The sequence below is a fragment of the Calliopsis andreniformis genome, chromosome 3 (genome assembly GCF_051401765.1).
Source record: "Calliopsis andreniformis isolate RMS-2024a chromosome 3, iyCalAndr_principal, whole genome shotgun sequence".
Lineage (NCBI taxonomy): Eukaryota > Metazoa > Arthropoda > Insecta > Hymenoptera > Andrenidae > Calliopsis > Calliopsis andreniformis.
Genome location: NC_135064.1, coordinates 28,558,851 through 28,575,343, shown reverse-complemented (window position 1 = coordinate 28,575,343; position 16,493 = coordinate 28,558,851). Strand labels below are relative to the sequence as shown.

General features: G+C 40.5%; 1 protein-coding gene across 3 annotated transcripts in view; it reads left to right on the top strand.

Moving 5' to 3' along the window:
- The first annotated feature begins 784 nt into the window (after window positions 1-784).
- The window catches only part of Mob2 (MOB kinase activator 2), a 41,978-nt gene continuing 26,269 nt past the window's right edge, over window positions 785-16,493 (top strand). The window contains exon 1 of one of the 3 annotated variants that reach the window (XM_076375805.1): window positions 785-1,277. Coding sequence is in view for 1 of the 3 variants with exons in the window: in XM_076375807.1 (XP_076231922.1) it covers window positions 8,779-8,873 (95 nt within the window). In the remaining 2 variants the exon portion in view is untranslated. Of the gene's footprint in view, window positions 1,278-8,737; window positions 8,874-16,493 lie in introns of those variants that run through there. The other 2 variants (XM_076375807.1, XM_076375809.1) reach the window with 2 other exon arrangements.

The following is a 16,493-nucleotide window of genomic DNA, read 5'->3' as shown; positions in this document are numbered from 1 at the left end:
TAACCTACCTTCTCCATTTTAATTGTAATTCCGAAAATTTGTCGCGTTGCAATCTGTTTTGAGACTTCGTCGGTAATATTGGCGGTGACACTAAAATGATAATGGGATGCTAGCACCCCAAAAATCAGGGACAGAAAAATACATAGGATGTTAGGTCTATTATTATCTAGTCGGTGGTAGAACTTAAGATAAGATAGGATGTCGGTATGTCAGTTTATACGTCAAACAAGCTGCCCCGCCAGTCATGGATTTAGACACTGGCGGCGCCTGAGTAAGGTTCCCAGAACTATGTTTCTAGCAAGTCGGCATAAGCTTATTCGAAATTCCCTGCATCCCCTAAATTTAATTCTGATAGAATCAATGGAGCTGTGTGTACTTCTATTTTCCCTTGTTCATTCCATTTAAGAAACTAAACCATCATCTTAATACAAGTTGTGATTGAAAATCAGTTAATCGCTGTAAAAATATAAAAAATCTGCCTCTAACATCAACTGTCACACCAGAAATTTGAATTTCTCTCTCCACGAGAAAGTGGCAAGGGACATAAAAGAATAGTTTCCTCAAAACATGAGTGTCATCGAGCTTGTGTCGAAACAATACTGGATCTAGAGATATACTTTGATAAGTAAACGCAAGGCGTCGCCGCCATCGCTACCACGTCCACTCACACTTGCGCATCATCAATCGTATATTTGGGAAAGCTTTGGAGGGGGTATGTTCGGCAGCATGCATTCGCGATAGTAGCGGACGATATTTTTCGGTCGACCGTACTACCCTCTGCAGTCAGGTAGCGAAAGGAGGGGGATGCGCGAGTTCGTTCCAACGTTAGGCGATCAGCTGTGCGCGCTCCGAGTGGGCATTCACCGTGCGTAGTGACGGACGTTAATAGTTTCTCCGATTCTCGTCGCAAACGAGCGTATTATCCACGTATCAAGGGCTCGAGCGGTTAGAAGCGGTAAACGTCGACGAGTGTCCGCGGTGGCGGCGATAAATCGGTAGTATTTTCGGGTGTAGGGGGGGAGGCAAGTGAGGCATGACGGGAACAGGTGACAATAGAGCTTCGCCATGTTAGATTTCACGAGATCGCGAAACGTGCGCCGCCGCTACTGCTGCTGCCGCTGCTGCTGCCGCTGCTGCTGGTGCTAGTGGAGAGAGAGAGAATTTATTTTGTTTTCTCGACTCTCGTGCTACTTTCCTCGGCGGTGATCCAACTGAAAATCATCCAAGCTGGATAGGTTACCCGAGTATCTCCGCGATACCGTGGACTGGTTTATGGGGTAAGTTTTTCTCCACCCGTGGACAAAATAATCCGCTGCGCGGCACGAACCCGCGAATTTCCCGAAAACATCGTAGAGAACCGCCAGAGCCACGGGGAGGGGAAATAGTGGAAAGGTTAACCTCTCGACGTTCTATCCTAACCTCCCCGTGTCGAGGTTGACGCTCTCTCGCGAGTACTCGGTCCCTCGCTCTCGATCATCGACCGTCTTCTCCCGTTTTTATGAGAGAAACTAGTCACCAGGATATCTCGTGTCTGTCGCGATTACCGAAACGCACCTCAGCGCGCGATGTCATCGCGAATTTCGACTGCTACTGTCACGAAATAACGTGTGCATAGAAAACAGTGTTCCCTCGATATAGACTCGCTGCTCACTTTAGAACGTAGGACACGTTAGGGTTTCAAACATAGAACACGTTTTTGAGATCGATTCGTGCTTTTGGTAGTTCACTTTGGTCTTGTCAAAGTGCTGAGTTAACTACTTTGTTCTAAATCAGTTTAAGTTATAATGAGTATAGCAACGAGTTTATAACCAGGAATACTGTGCCCAACGTAAAGTGTTACCCTTCCGTTTTCGTCGCGAAGAGCAATGACAGTTTCGATCGGTTGTCGTTGACGAGGGTAAAGTATCTCGCGGTGAGTAGAGGCCTATCGATATTTCGAACGCGTTAAGAAAATGTCTATATGTGTTCTGTATCCTGACAATTCGCGTGTTACTTTGATCGGACCTCTTATTTCTGCCCTTTTATCGTTCGATACGTAAGAGCGAGGAGCGTTTACCTGAAGTACTTACGTAAACGTCAATTATATGATTTTGAATAAAAAGTCAATAATGGGAGACGAAATTCTTGAACATAGTAATCGTATTGAAACGTGTTACGCTTGCCCTTTTGTGTGTAAGGGAAAAGGAGGAATGAAGTTTTGATCTTTGAGAATCTCTAGCTTCCGACAATTCTTTGAGTATTTGTAATAGAGTCCTGCAACTTAACAATTCTAAGAAAGAATAGAATAAAAAACATTAATTTTATTCAGTATGGAACCATTATTCAGTATCAACTCTTTTTAGATTTGAGAAACGCATAATTAGTGTTCGAATCCCAGAGATGAAAACTTATTTCCCTTCTTTCCGTAGTCGTACTGTATCGAATCAAATTACTTTTCATTTTTTTCTGTCGATGCGTCGTAAGTGTATCCAGACGCAGTCGATATCTTCGAAAATGTTTTATCGGCGTTCAATATGTCGTTACTTAAGGTACAGTAGTTGACCGTTGAGGCAAGGTAGTGTGTATTGTTGTCCAGTTTTAGGTATCGTTATGTTGGCTATATGTAGATATAGAAATTGACGTATACATGTGTAAATATATGTCTATGTAGATTGAGAAACCGTGAGTATGTCACGTTGCCTCCATTCGTTTTACCCCTTTTTAATTGTACCGCGAGCACGTGTACGCCGTATTTATTAAACTCGTCACGTCCAGGAACAGTGTCATGTGTTGGATATGCGTTGTTACCAAAAATAAAATGTGGTGTGATCAAATGTAGTGCATTTATTGGGCGATCGTAGTAGATACGAGAATTTGAGTGACGAAATGCGTGGACAAATACATAATCGTTTTAGTGAGTTACATATTCTAGGATCAAACGGTATCGTTAGATTTATTGCCAACTCAAGAAATATTCATGTTTCGGTGGTTGTGAAGCAGAACTACGTAAGTCAAAAACTTGGATTTTCCAAACATCAACGTTCACAGTTTTGACTTTTTCTCATATGTTGAGTGTGTAGCTATATTCATTAAAAATTCTAAAATATTAAAACTTTAAAAAACTTTAAAAAAATGTATGCTTATATGCGTAACATGGCAGTTAGTGTTAAAGAAAAAATACCTTTAATTTAATTCATAAATTTCTAAATTTATGAAAAATGTGATTTATGTCATTTTGCTTTATAGTCACAAATTTATACATCCATAACGCGTTGGTAGTAGATACTGTAATAATTTTTAGTAAACGTCAAAAATGATGAGATTGAATTTGAACAAAGCTTTATTGAGTTTTCGCGCTACGAAATTACCTCAATAGCATCGCAGCGATAAAAATCGGCGTGTCCCGTTAGCTATCGCATTTCGCACATACGAACCATTAAGAAGAGCTGCATCGACAAATAGACAGCTCGTTCTGTAGTTCATGACTAATATGTCATCGAGGTCAGTTTCTCGTGGTATCGCCGCGTAAACTGGTTATCAAACACAGAGACACTATGAGCAAAGTGAAAAATAGATGTTCGAAAAAATATAAGTCTACACTTAATCGGTTAAAGCATTGCCTCAGAAATAATAGATATATTGTAAAATATATTAATTTGTATTTTTAATGGAACACACGGTCAAGAGTGAGCACTCTTAACGATGATATTCGCTTTTCTCGAATTGCTTTAATCAGTTAATGTACATGTAACTGAATGCTAAAAACCCAAAATTAGATTTTTGTCCCAAAATCTTCATTCAACGCACTGTGCCGCGAGGCGAACAAAAGGATGTCGATTTCCGTGAGTGAGGTCTCTCCACGACTTCTTAATGGCTTGCGGTCTACTTTTTTTCCTGCTTGTAACCGCATTTTGCGGTTAGAAACGTATGGTTTATCACGCTGTAACAATGGCCCAAGTGAATATGAAACAAAAAGCGAGTCCAGAAAAGTTGGACAGCACTGTTTGTCAGTTAGTCGCTTCATTGCTTTCTCCCCAACTCTGTTGATCTGCGCTATTATTTCGTTATAAAATTAGTATTAACTCGATATTATTCAAACCAAGAAGTTTTACTTCTTTGCATTTTCACTTACATCTTTGGTAGGACCAAAGTGTCCTACCATAAGCATGAATTCAACTTAGAAAAGCATATCTCGCTAAAAACAATTATGGTCGTTTGATTCTGCGGAACTGTTCGTTTTAGTGGTTTTAATTGATTCATTGTTGCCTCTGGCAAGATTTTTCGAATGAAATTGATTTGAAAACAGGAGCAAGCGGTCAACGTTGCTCGTAAAGGTAAAGGATTCGTAGAGAACGTTGCTCTGGCAGAGCGAGATCTCTCGAGCAAGACGGAAAAGACAATGGTTCGGTGACTGGCCGTTCGATTGGACGTGGGTCGTGCGCTTTGCCGAGGAACACTCGCTCGTGTTTGCACGCGAAAAGTGAGCGAATAGTGTGGTCGCTGGCTCGAGACCGAGCAAAACGATGACTCATGCTGCTCTTTCGCGGCTCGATCGGCTTCCACCAGTGAATCATGTGTCGATCCATCGCTCGCCAAAACCGCGCGCGCGCGCAGCATTCTCGAACTTCGAGACGTCGCATCGTATGAAAATGCGCGCCATTTCCTCGTTTAACTCCTTTGAGACTCTCAAATTGAGAGTTGACTTGCAACACTTAGGAAATAAATAAAAAATTCTATAATTTTAAACTTAAATTTAATAATTAATAAATTTTGAATTTTTACAGATGTTATATATTTTTGTTTATACAGTGATTAGAGTAGAATGTTGTTTGTAAGGTAATCTAAACATTAAAAGAATATAATGCAACCCACTGTATTCTTGAAATAAAGCCGCAACCGACCGAGTATATTGCCTGCACAGATAAGGCAGTGTTACCGCAACGGTTTTGACGATAACAGCTTTTACCAACAGTACGAGTATACGTGTAACCGTTCGTGCGCGTGTCGCCCATCCACAAACGTATTTATCGCTCGTAGTATCATCTTATGTGCACTGCTTCTAACAAAGAAGTCTTTCCTGCCCTCGCGAGACGGCGTATTAAAAAATGCATCGACTAACAACGTTTCATGAGCAAAATATTTATCTCGACGTGGTTTATTTTTATGATTCGTTAACAAATGTATCATTTCAACTTGAACACGTTGACAACGGTATGAAATAAAATATAACTTTATATTTAACTCATTCAGTGTGAAGTCGGTCGAAGAAATAGCCATCTTTCGTATGTACTTTGTATAGCATGTATTAATAATACCAAGATGGTTGATATAATTGTGAATTATATGTACAGTAGCTACCTTACATAATACAATTACATATATAGTAGTTCTTACAGTAGTGAACAATTGTTGACGACAGCAGTTTTTGTTCCTCACAAGATGCTACCGTCCTTTCTTATAGATCTCGTGGACAGAGGACAATTACAGTTTTTATCGCAAAAGAGGGAAGGGGAGGGAGTAGCACAGTCTGTCTCAATCCTGGAACAGACAGGACTCCCGCGGGACGTGTTGGAGCACGTAAACGACCCCAGTGATGTCGCATTTACTTGACATTCATCGGTGCTCTCGTTATCCCCGTGTTCATTTTTCACGGTAATGTCATCCGGCGTTTGTTGGCAGCTGTACTCGTGAATGGATAAATGTCGCCTGATTCATGAGCGCACGGGCTAAAATAATTGACCAGCAGCACGAGTTCGGTGGACACGCTCCCTATTTTCGTGATACGCGCGACGTGTCGCAACACTGACGATCTCGTCGATTTTCGGCAACGAACTTCATGAAAGGGTTGTTTTCTGGACCCTGGCTAAGTGTTACGCAATGTTTGCTGCAAATTCGATTACATTCTCGACTTTATAGGGGGTCGAAGTAGGAAAAGTTGTAGACTGTCCAGGAATCGCGAGATATTATGTAATATCGGGAGATCGATATTAACATTGGTGGTTTTCACGTGCTATGCTCTGGTGACGTCAATAAAACAGGAGTTTAGGGAAGAGGAACCTAAGAAATATTCGTGGTTCGCGTTTCATGTCTATTATGGTCGGGACAAACGTTCAACGTGCGAGATCACCTAGAGATCACGCCTACTCTGTGTCATATTTACATAGTATTCACGTTTGTTTGTTTACTTTGCCTTCTACGTGTTTACGAAACGCACAGAAATCTTTATTTACTAATAGTGTTGTGTCGAAAGAAGCTCGTGACTTGGAATTTAGTGGAAGCTTAGAGAACGTAGGAAACTAGTTTCTCAACCTAGCAAAGTCGCATTGGGAATTAGAATTTGCTATCTCAAAGGCAGAGTTAAAGGAGGACTCCGATTGAAATCGACTGAACTGGAATATAATAAGCGAAAATAGGTCTAAGAAAACTTGTTTAGTTTACTAAGCTTATATTCAGTCAACTGTATAACAAATGCTTGTCCAACAATAATCAGCACTAAGAACAGTTTAGCTTCCATATCTACTTTATCTCTAATATAGTTTACCTACATATTAATTTATTAGTCTCTGTATAAATGTACCAATGCAGCAGTACTGAAATATTGATAATAAGTGTTGATTATCTGTGGGCTCCCTGAGAGAGAAGGAATTTGTGTTAGGAATGTAGAGACACACTTTGATCGCTTTATGTGTTTTACAAGCATATTATAGGTACATGTATGCGATACACTGTATGAATTAACCAGTTTTGCCAGGTTAAAGTATGAAAACATGAGTTACTTCTTTTTTACCAAGAGGAATTGCACTTGGGGACTGGTGTGCTCTCGAGACTCGAGGATGTTTCACTCTGCTGTTATGTCATGTATTACGAAGCATTTATAATATCATGCATCGACTGGCCTTAACCTTTCATATTTTACGCGCGAGCCCGTGAACCAGTTGCGCGCCCACCTCTTCGCCATAGAAAATTGTATATCGGCTTGTGGTAATGTTCGTACGCTGAAGTAACACGATACACAGAGTGTGCATTTTGTTCTATAAACAAAGCACCCTTCGACGTTGGTCTGCCTTTGGGAAGGTCCCGTAGCAACTCTGTTTGCCCCGATAAACAGCGCGAATGTGTTTGTCCCCGAATTCTTTCATACTTGACATTGAAAGAATGATAAATGAGTGCACGTTTTAAATATTTCTTGAATTCGATAAAATGAAATATAATTATGTGGAATATTAAACTGAAACATCCCGGATACACACAAATTTGCGCATATGCCGTCTCCTTTGATTCAAAGTTCAATTTGAAAAAACTATCGAAGGAGTAGAACAAATTTACTGTATTTAAGGTAAAGAGGAAAGAGGAAAGACTAATTAAAAATACAAGGTTCACGTGATAATGATTTCAAACTTTGAAATTGTAAGATAAATATTCGTAGTTCTGCTCATTCGTCACAGAATAGATAGAAGGTCGATATAAAAGAAAAAAATTATAGCAAAAAAGGTAGAGATAAAGAATCGATTACTGAACAGCCAAGGACATTCGTTAGAAAGAAGTCCTTTGTCTTGGTGTTTGTTTCGTTTTATCAGAACGTACATACATAAAGAATCTAAACTCTACAACGATTCATAATTCCGATTGTAACATACTATTTTAGACTCTTTTTTTATAATATTCCTAGAATATTTCTAGGGAAAATTAGTCTTCCATGACGCTATAGTAATGGCCTGAACTTAAACAGTGTTCTGGCATAGACCTTATAATTCGGCTAATCAACTAATCACCATTTCTGATAATAAATTTCCTGTTTTTAGCCGCTGTCATAAAGGAATATTTCTCGAATCTTCCTCTGACCAGTTCTGCCAAGCTTCTCAACTGCAAGGCAATATATTTGTGTCGTGCAGCAACCTCGTCCGTTCTTTATCTCAGCTCGGTCGGGGTCCAGTCCGGTCAACATCTATCCAACCTTTACCGACACACCGGCGCGACCCTGAAGAGAACAGGTACGCGGCGCACTCGCCACGATCCCGTCGCGCGGATGTTAAGGAGAAAGAACTTGTTCGGTTTCGCTGAGCGCGCTAGCCTCTCCTCGTAATTACATTAGACCGACAGAGAGAGGGGGAGAGAGAGAGAGAGAGAGGCAGAATGGCGCGGGAAAGCAAAAGGAAACGCAACTAAGCGCGCGTTGGACAAAGACGGAAGCGCCGTCCTTAGGGAGGAAGCCCCTTTTGTGCAGATTGCTCTATCTTTCTCTTTCCCTACCACGTTCACTCAAAAACACGTACATATTTCTATATTTCTCTTGAGCTCGACAACATACACCCACGCACACGATTTTTGTTCCACTCCAGGTGCACAAAGCACCTCCTTCTCCCCTTGTTTTCCACCTTCGACCGCGATTCTTTCGTCAGTTTCTCTGGTCCCCGGAGAGAGACTAGCGCCCCCACTCCTCTCTCCCCACCCCCCGAGTCGCTTTCTCCGTTTTATCGTTGTAGCGGCCGATAGCCGATAGCGGTCGCGGCGGTGGTACCTGGCGAACGCCTGGAGAACGGCGACGTCAGTCCGTGCTCTGTTGTCGATCGGCTGCGTGCCTCTTCCAACCGGATCGGAATCGAGTTTCCTGCTCTCTTTCCCCTCTCTTCCTTCCTCCCAGCCTCTCTTCTCTCTCGCTCTCTCACTCTCTCACCTTCGTTGCTCCCTTCGACTCCCAGGTGCTTCTTCCTGTTGTTCTGCTTCCTTTCCTTCGTCCACTCGATTCAGTGCGAGAGCACCGCGATCGTCTGGTGCTAGTGTCCCATCAGTGTCGATTCGATGTTCGGCCTGGGAAGCAGAAAGGTGCTCAAATACTCGGCCATCGACACGTCCCTCTCCATCGACGTCGAGGACACCGTCACGTGCTTCTGCAGGTCAGTCTTTGATGTGTCTGTGTCGCGTTCCAATCGCGTTCCGACCTCTTGTTCCTTCGACGAGATTCATTCGCGAACTCCCTTGGCTCTACGAGACGCGTGCATCGATGGACTTTCTCCGTCGACGAGCCGAATGTGGGGAGATTTTGCTCGGCTGAGTGCTCCAGCCTGCAATCGAATTTATCACGGCGGATTCTGTTGTGGGACTAGAAGGGATTCGGTTGGGAATTGGGAATCGAATCGATTCGCTTGAATGATGGTGGATCTCTGGAGTGGAAGATTCGAAGATTGGTTACGTTGTAATGATGTGTTATTGATCGGAGATTGTGGCTCGGTGTGAATTATTGACGGTGACGTGACTCGAGGATTTTTCGAAACTGAATTCGGTGATTTACTGTATTCTACTGTCATGGTTTCTAGGTTTTATTGAGTCTGACTTGTAAGCATTATATTTTAGATTCTAATTGGAAGTTCTTATCTTGTTTGGTATCTTAAATTTCTGGAAAAATTTGTTGGGAAAATTGACATGATTCTGTTTTAATGTGGAGCCATTTTTTATTTATTTATAGAATTTTTCGCCTGATAATTTCTTTTAGATATGTTTAGATCGAACCTTAATTTCCTTTGTATTATTTTAGCTTGTTATAATTAAGGTTAGAAAGGCGGTCAACAGTCAACTATTGAAGATAACTGTTCAATTATACATCTTCCTTAATTACTCAATTACTCTAATTAGTTTGCTATTCTGGTTCGTCCAACAGACTTGTAATTCTCAAGTAGCAGTTAAACCAGAAGCTACTGCATTCTAACTAATCGTATATTCAATAGTTGACCCATGCATAGAAACAATTGGTAACTGTTAGAGGATAATTATTTCACAAATGACACTTTCAGCGTCAGCGCTCTGTATTCGCATGAGCAGTTAGACTTATCGAAGCTTAACGGTACTACGAAAGTGATTGTTGTAGTCGAGGTTTAGAAGCTTTAATGACAGCAGGAGAATTGTTTGAACAGTATGATAAAGAGTGAGCTAGAGACCTGCTTTTGTCGCGTCGACTGTCGTCGCTAGTTGAAGTAATGTGCAAACAATTGGTAGCGAAGGAATTAAGGGTCTTATCAGTGTAAACATAAGTCTCGAAAAGAGGAGAGGAATTAGGTGTAGTATGGTCGATCAATTTCTTTGGTATTACAAGATGTTACGAAAACTTTAAGTTTTGATTAAGTAATGGAAAATTGCGAGACAATCAAGGGTAATCTTCGATTTCAAAACAGAAAATACATTAGTAATTAGAATTTATTATAGTTAAATTACACCTAATTTTAAACCCAAGAAATAACGCAATTCATCTCATTACGTAAGCAACAGGTGATCGTGTTATTAAGTGAGTCACGTGTACCAAAGAAAGATAAACACTTCTTTGTAATATAAGTTTGTATAGATACATAGTTATATTTTCCAATACATACTATTGTGAAAGCTTTGAATCAGACTTTAAAAAAGTAATGTAGTTTTGCTTCGACTCAGCTTCTGATTATTTCGAGTTAGATTCATTCGAAACAGCGATAATTTTGAATCGTGTTTGGATCGATTTTTCTTTTATGTGCTCAAACTTTGATAACTGCGTGATACTAGTCCTAAAACCATGCAATCAACGGGTTTATATACTACATAATTTATATAAAGAAGAATACTAACACAAACTAATATTGATAAACCGCTGATAAAATTCCTGTTTGTGTAAAATTTTAATATAAGCATTCTTACGGTGACCATTAAGGTAATAGGTGTTTCAGTTGAGTTCCCACTGCGCACGTGTTTATTCCAATCGAAAGCAAATCGAGACATTGACTCGTGTCTCGGATTAAGCCCTGGCATTGCCTAAATCGAGGACTCCTAAGTGGAATCGAATTAAAAATAGTTCAGAGTCGAGACGTAGATAGACTAGCTATACTTTAACCAAATCCACCGTTGTTCGGTTTGATTCAGTTTTAGTCAGGAAATGTACTATTTTTGCACTTGTTTTCGAAATGCTTAATTCAAGAACTGACTCCTTGAATCGTAGTATCGTCATTAAGAATTTTCTCTAAATTACCAATGTATAATTAGCCAGCGTAATTTTAATCTTACAGGTTGCAACTTGGAGGGATTTAGAAAGGGTTTTTCTTCCCATCGCCGAGACTCGTTTTTACTCATTTCCATATTTTTTCTTTTACCGTTAATAGCGTTCTGATCTCATTTCGCTGTGAATCGATAACGCGAGGAGCGGCAAAATCATGCGACGAAGGTTTACATTGGACGATAGTTCTACCCTGCAGCCCATCCGTGGTCCAATAATGTCGCATTGACGCAAAAACGTCACGGATGTTCGGTTCCTTTCGCGACCGTCTCTTCCAGGACGCTCGAATGCGACGCGAGCATTAAGGTTAAGTCAATGTTTGATCTCTGTGGAACTCCTATCTGTTGGAACGTCACGCCTCCGCGATAAGAGATCGAAGCCAGAATTAATATGCGACGCTACGGTTCCAATCCTCGCCTCCGATACAGCGTGTCGGCGAAATTGAATTTTCCCAAGGAATAATTGGAGAACCAATATTGACCCGTTACCCTTGTGGAGAAAATTTTGTTATTCGACTCGATCATGGCAGGGTAGATACCTTTTCACTACCCACGAGATCTTTGTAACGCTACGAGTCGCATTACCTGTCCAATCTCGTGTCCAGATCTCAATTTCGAAGATATCTAAATTAAAGCCTTGACGTAGAGAATTCGCTTTACTTGTTTGAAGAATTCATTTGTAGTAGTTTAAGGTATTAAAAATTCAAGTTGTTTTGTATACTGAATCCTCTGAAATTTAATTAAAGAGTAGGTGTTTGCATCTCGAACAACAAGATTTACGAACCTGAATTCCAGTAACCTTAGGAATTCTTGCTACTTTACTTCACAGTCACTTCAATTAATATTATCCACAAACGCGTGAAAGTGAAATCGCGTTCCCTTTTAGGTGTAATTCGAGTCAGTACTCAACTGCAGTTCACGTAACTCCTACTACTTTATCTGTGAATCTAAACTATTCCAGCTGCTTCAAACTCGGCATTGGAATGCTCTTTGAACTTGTTAGTAGGTCCAACTCGTCAGAGTCCAGTTAGCCCGTGCTAGGCTCGTCATAGTGACTCAGGGGGTTAATCGAATAATTTCGCTGTGGAGACAGGCCGCGATGCCTGAACAGGCTCGACATTGGGGAATCAGAGTTTCCACGAGCCGACCTTCATTGTCCTTAACACAAGAAAGAGAGGTCGTATTTGTGGCTGTTTGTGTGGCCTAGTTTTCTTGGATAGACTTTTGCGAATTTGAGCAAGTTTTAGCTAACAATAGTACAGTACTCCAATTTTTCTACTAACCTCTACAGAAAACTATATTGGCCACTGTCATATCAATTGACGTCGAATTTAGTTCTAAAATAATTAGAATCTTTCTGGTTAATTTGGTTAATCTTTCGACCGACATCTAAAACGTGCAAGAAATTTCGCAGACTGTGGTACAAAAGAAGGTCGTGCAAAAGACAGGGACTTGGTTGCATCGCAAGGAAAGATGAAAAAAGTTGTACTCTGCTTAATTAACCGTTTCGCCTACATTTCGAATTTAATTTTAGCCAAGGAACAGCCAACTTATTCGTAATCTTCTCAACCCTGAACATTTCAGTCCCTCCTACGTTCCCTCCTTCAGCACGGAGCCTCGCGCTCCCTAACAAGCTCCTCGCGCCGCCACCACGGAAATTCGTTTTTCGTATTTCTTTCTTCCGTTTGCAAAGGGTAGCGACGATCTGGGGAACACCTTCGGGGGACTCTAATACCGCTTAAGAAACTTCTCTCGGGGATTCTTCCCCGGCATTCTTACCTTTTGTCGTTCCCACTCTTTGTTACCCGCGACAGTTTTCCTGCGATACTTGACTCGCAACCGACAAGTGTGTTCTGTCCAGGCTTCTTCACCCTTTCAACGCTACCATCTGGATCTGTGAGAAATATTGGAATATGTATTGAGTCATATGATACGAGGATATCGTTAGGAAAATCTGGGTAAATATTGTTTAAATCTAGTTTCGCATAGACAGTAAAGGAGTTGAATAGAGGATGTATTAAACCTTTGAAAATACATGCGTAGGTATCTAGTTTTTTTTATCAAATTTCAGATTATAATAATTCGCTCTTTTCAAATTAAGGTATAAGGTTATGGAGAAGTCTGAGTTTTATAAATCAAAGATTTGAGAAGCATGTATAGTATAGACGTCTCATCCTGTATTTTTTTCATTTTATTCCTCCAATCTTATCTTATACTTGAAGTCAAAGAGGGCGATGCGTTTTGTCGATAGAATACTATTCCGAGGTACCAAACATGAAAAGTTCCGAATCGCATCGCTTTCATCACGAACGGCAGCGATATTTGTCCATTTTATTGCTATTTTTCTGTCGTTCTACTTCCCCCTTTCGCTCTGAGGACACAACAAAGAGCTCGAATCGCTTCGATTCCTTGGCCGTTAAACTGATACTTTGATGTTACTTCCAATCGATTCGATAGAGGATGCGTTTGCGTTCACGCTGTTTGACGGCGCATGTTTGAAGGGTGCTCCTTTTACTACTACGCAAACTCGCTCGTTTCCGACGAATCAAGGTCCTTTGTCACTTAAATAGACGGAGGTATTCTGCTGGTCTAAGATCTGTCTCGTCTACATTTTATATAGGGTGTAAAAATATCAATTTGTTCTCGTTATTCCTATATTTTCTGCTCGAGTAGAGACTCCAATATTGAAGCAACACCATTTGTTGCGAAGAAACTGTTTCTACATAGAAGATTGTTAAACTTTCAGTCATTTAGGTCGCGCAGAGTAGCCTGAAGGGATGGTACACTCCCCACACTTCATCTCCTATTGGTACAGGGAAATTCCATCAATTGATGATCATAGTGACTCTCGCTAGACAAAGTTGGGAGACTGAGGAAGACATTTCAATTTTAGATTTCGAGATCGCTAGCACTTCTTGCTACAGAAGGTGGATTCGCTTCTGAAGCCTGTGCCCATTATTTTTTTCTACAACCTGTACAAAGAGTCATTGGTGGGAAACCTTTTGAGGCGTTTCTAGCGTGTTCTTTCGGACGAAAAATGGTGATACCACGAAACCTCCGTAACTCGAGCCGATTAATGGACTTCCGCTCTTTCCTGGAGAAAGGAAACCTTCTTCGAGCAGTGGAAGGACATGTAAAGGGTGCAAATGGTGTACATATGCTCTGTACATGAACCATAAGTCGGCTGAAAGTGGATATACTTTTCAGAACAGATTTTCGGCAAGGTTTAGTGTCTCACTTCTTACTAAAAAAGAAAAGAAACGAGTCCTATAAGTTGATAAATTTTGAACCATTCGAATGATCAGTTTATTACACTATAGAACTACTTGTTGTACCCCAGTATCCAGATCAAATGGAGCCATATTTATAGTAACTTTTTGTCACTCTTATTTCAATTATTATTTGAAAAAATTGAATCTATTGAACAATAATAATTAAAAATATTGAATAGTGGTCATTTTATTACTATGAGCCATTCAATTTTGTTCTTTTTATGATAGTTTTGTTGCCGACACTGAAGCACAATTCTAGAAGTTCGCTACATCTTTTCCATCCCGTATATAGAAGTTTCCCGCGCTGTTACGGAAACGCGTCACTCGACAAACAGCCCGCTGCAAAGGGAGGGGGCCTTTCTTTGATCGAGCGTTCGCGGGGTGTTGCAGAATCGGGTCGAAAGTGGCGTAGGGACAGTTAATGGCTGCGAACGCACGAAGGAAGAAAGCAGCACAGTAAACAAACGCGTAGGAAGAGCTCGGAGCCGTCTCTCGGGCGCCGTTCGCCCATCGATCGCATCCTTCGCGTAAACTATGGATGCTGGCGCCAATCTTCGTAGCAGAGGCTCCTACACTTCACCAGAAAATGCTCGATCGCCTGAATAATCACTACGCGTGGAAACAGGAATCAGTTGCAGAGTCCAAATTTCACTTTGTGGCTCGTTCTGAGACCCTGCTTTCTCTTGAGTCAACGATTTTGCTATTATGTACCTCTTTCGGTGAAATTCATTTATTCTGTCTTTAATGTCTCTCATCTTACTTTTAAACTTCTAAAAGTTGGATCTCGAAGCTCTTTTGTTCCACTGCATAGGCCAGTTGTCGTTGATAAAGAAGAAATAATTTATTTAAATGGTCGATGGAGTATTTACTAAATTTACAGAGACTTGAGGAGTGAGGATCGTTGCAGGCAGTCGATAAGGGCCGCAAATGGCTATGTACCTCGTTAACGTAAACTGATTGCTCGAAATTCAATAAATATTCGAATTACCAACTTTCCTCCTAAATTATCAGATAACCAGGTGTTCTCATATTTTGTTATCGATTTTACTCGTCGACCATTAACAAGCAGCGTCTTCATCGTTGACATGAACTTCCCAGCAAGTAATTATATGTAAACGAAGGAAGTAGCCGGTGTAATTAAAGTGACGTATGAATTTTTGACCATTGACGGACGATACTCCGCCATATGGTCTTCCATTCGACGTTTATTTAACGATAAGCGGTATTGATTAACTTAGAAAACTGGTTCGACAAAAATGACCGAACATAATGAATAATCGAGCAGTTTTTCGATAAAAATATTATATTGAACGGGTGAGATTAAGCAATTTTCTGTGAATCTTACATATATGTCTTGTGATTTCAATTGAGATAAAAATAACCATGGAGGTCTTGTCGTTGCAATTTAACGAGGAAATAAGAAAATCGTGCTTAAGGCAGGAGAATTATATTGCAAAAGGGATAACATGATACCATAATTAACAGTAAATTATATCGGCTACTGTTTAAGTTGTTAATTTCCGCTCTGAGCATACGAAATTATGCAACTTGCGCTTCGATAAGCGTCCTCGGTGGAGCGTAACGTTGAGTACTCTTCCACCTATGCATCTACATTGCTTCGTTTCACGATATTCTCGCGATCGAACTGAGTGATATTTTTGTATAATATTCAAATGAACATTTACAGTATTCTGTCTCGAAAAGCTTGCTCGATTTGCTCGAACTTCAACACAATTGCCGGAATAAAAGGTGCAGCAGGAAATCTTCTGAACGTTTCCGCGATATTATCTCGTGATTCCCTAGGGAGCGTAGCTTTATTAATTTTATTATAGCTTTTATGCAGATACTGGCAAATATTAATTCAAGAAAAACAAGAAATCCCAATAGTGCAATGCAGTTAAAAGAAGCTCAAATAATTTTTCTCAATTTTACTAAACAAAATAAACTCGTTTCGACAAAGATTGATTATTTTCACGCGGTTAACGATATTCATCTTCCTTTCGTGCTAGAAATTTCTTCCTCTGGCTTTCAGGGAAATGAGGCAAGTTTTTAGTCAACTTTGCAACTCTTTAGGGTCCTTTTGTTTTACATAATTTTGTAATAGTGCAGTTACGAAAACCACGCGGAACTGTGGTCTGTTTATGCAAAACGATTTAAAGGAGAGAGAAAGCAAACTCCATGGACGGGAAGAGTATCGAGAAAGAGAGAGAGAGAGAGAGAGATAGATAGATA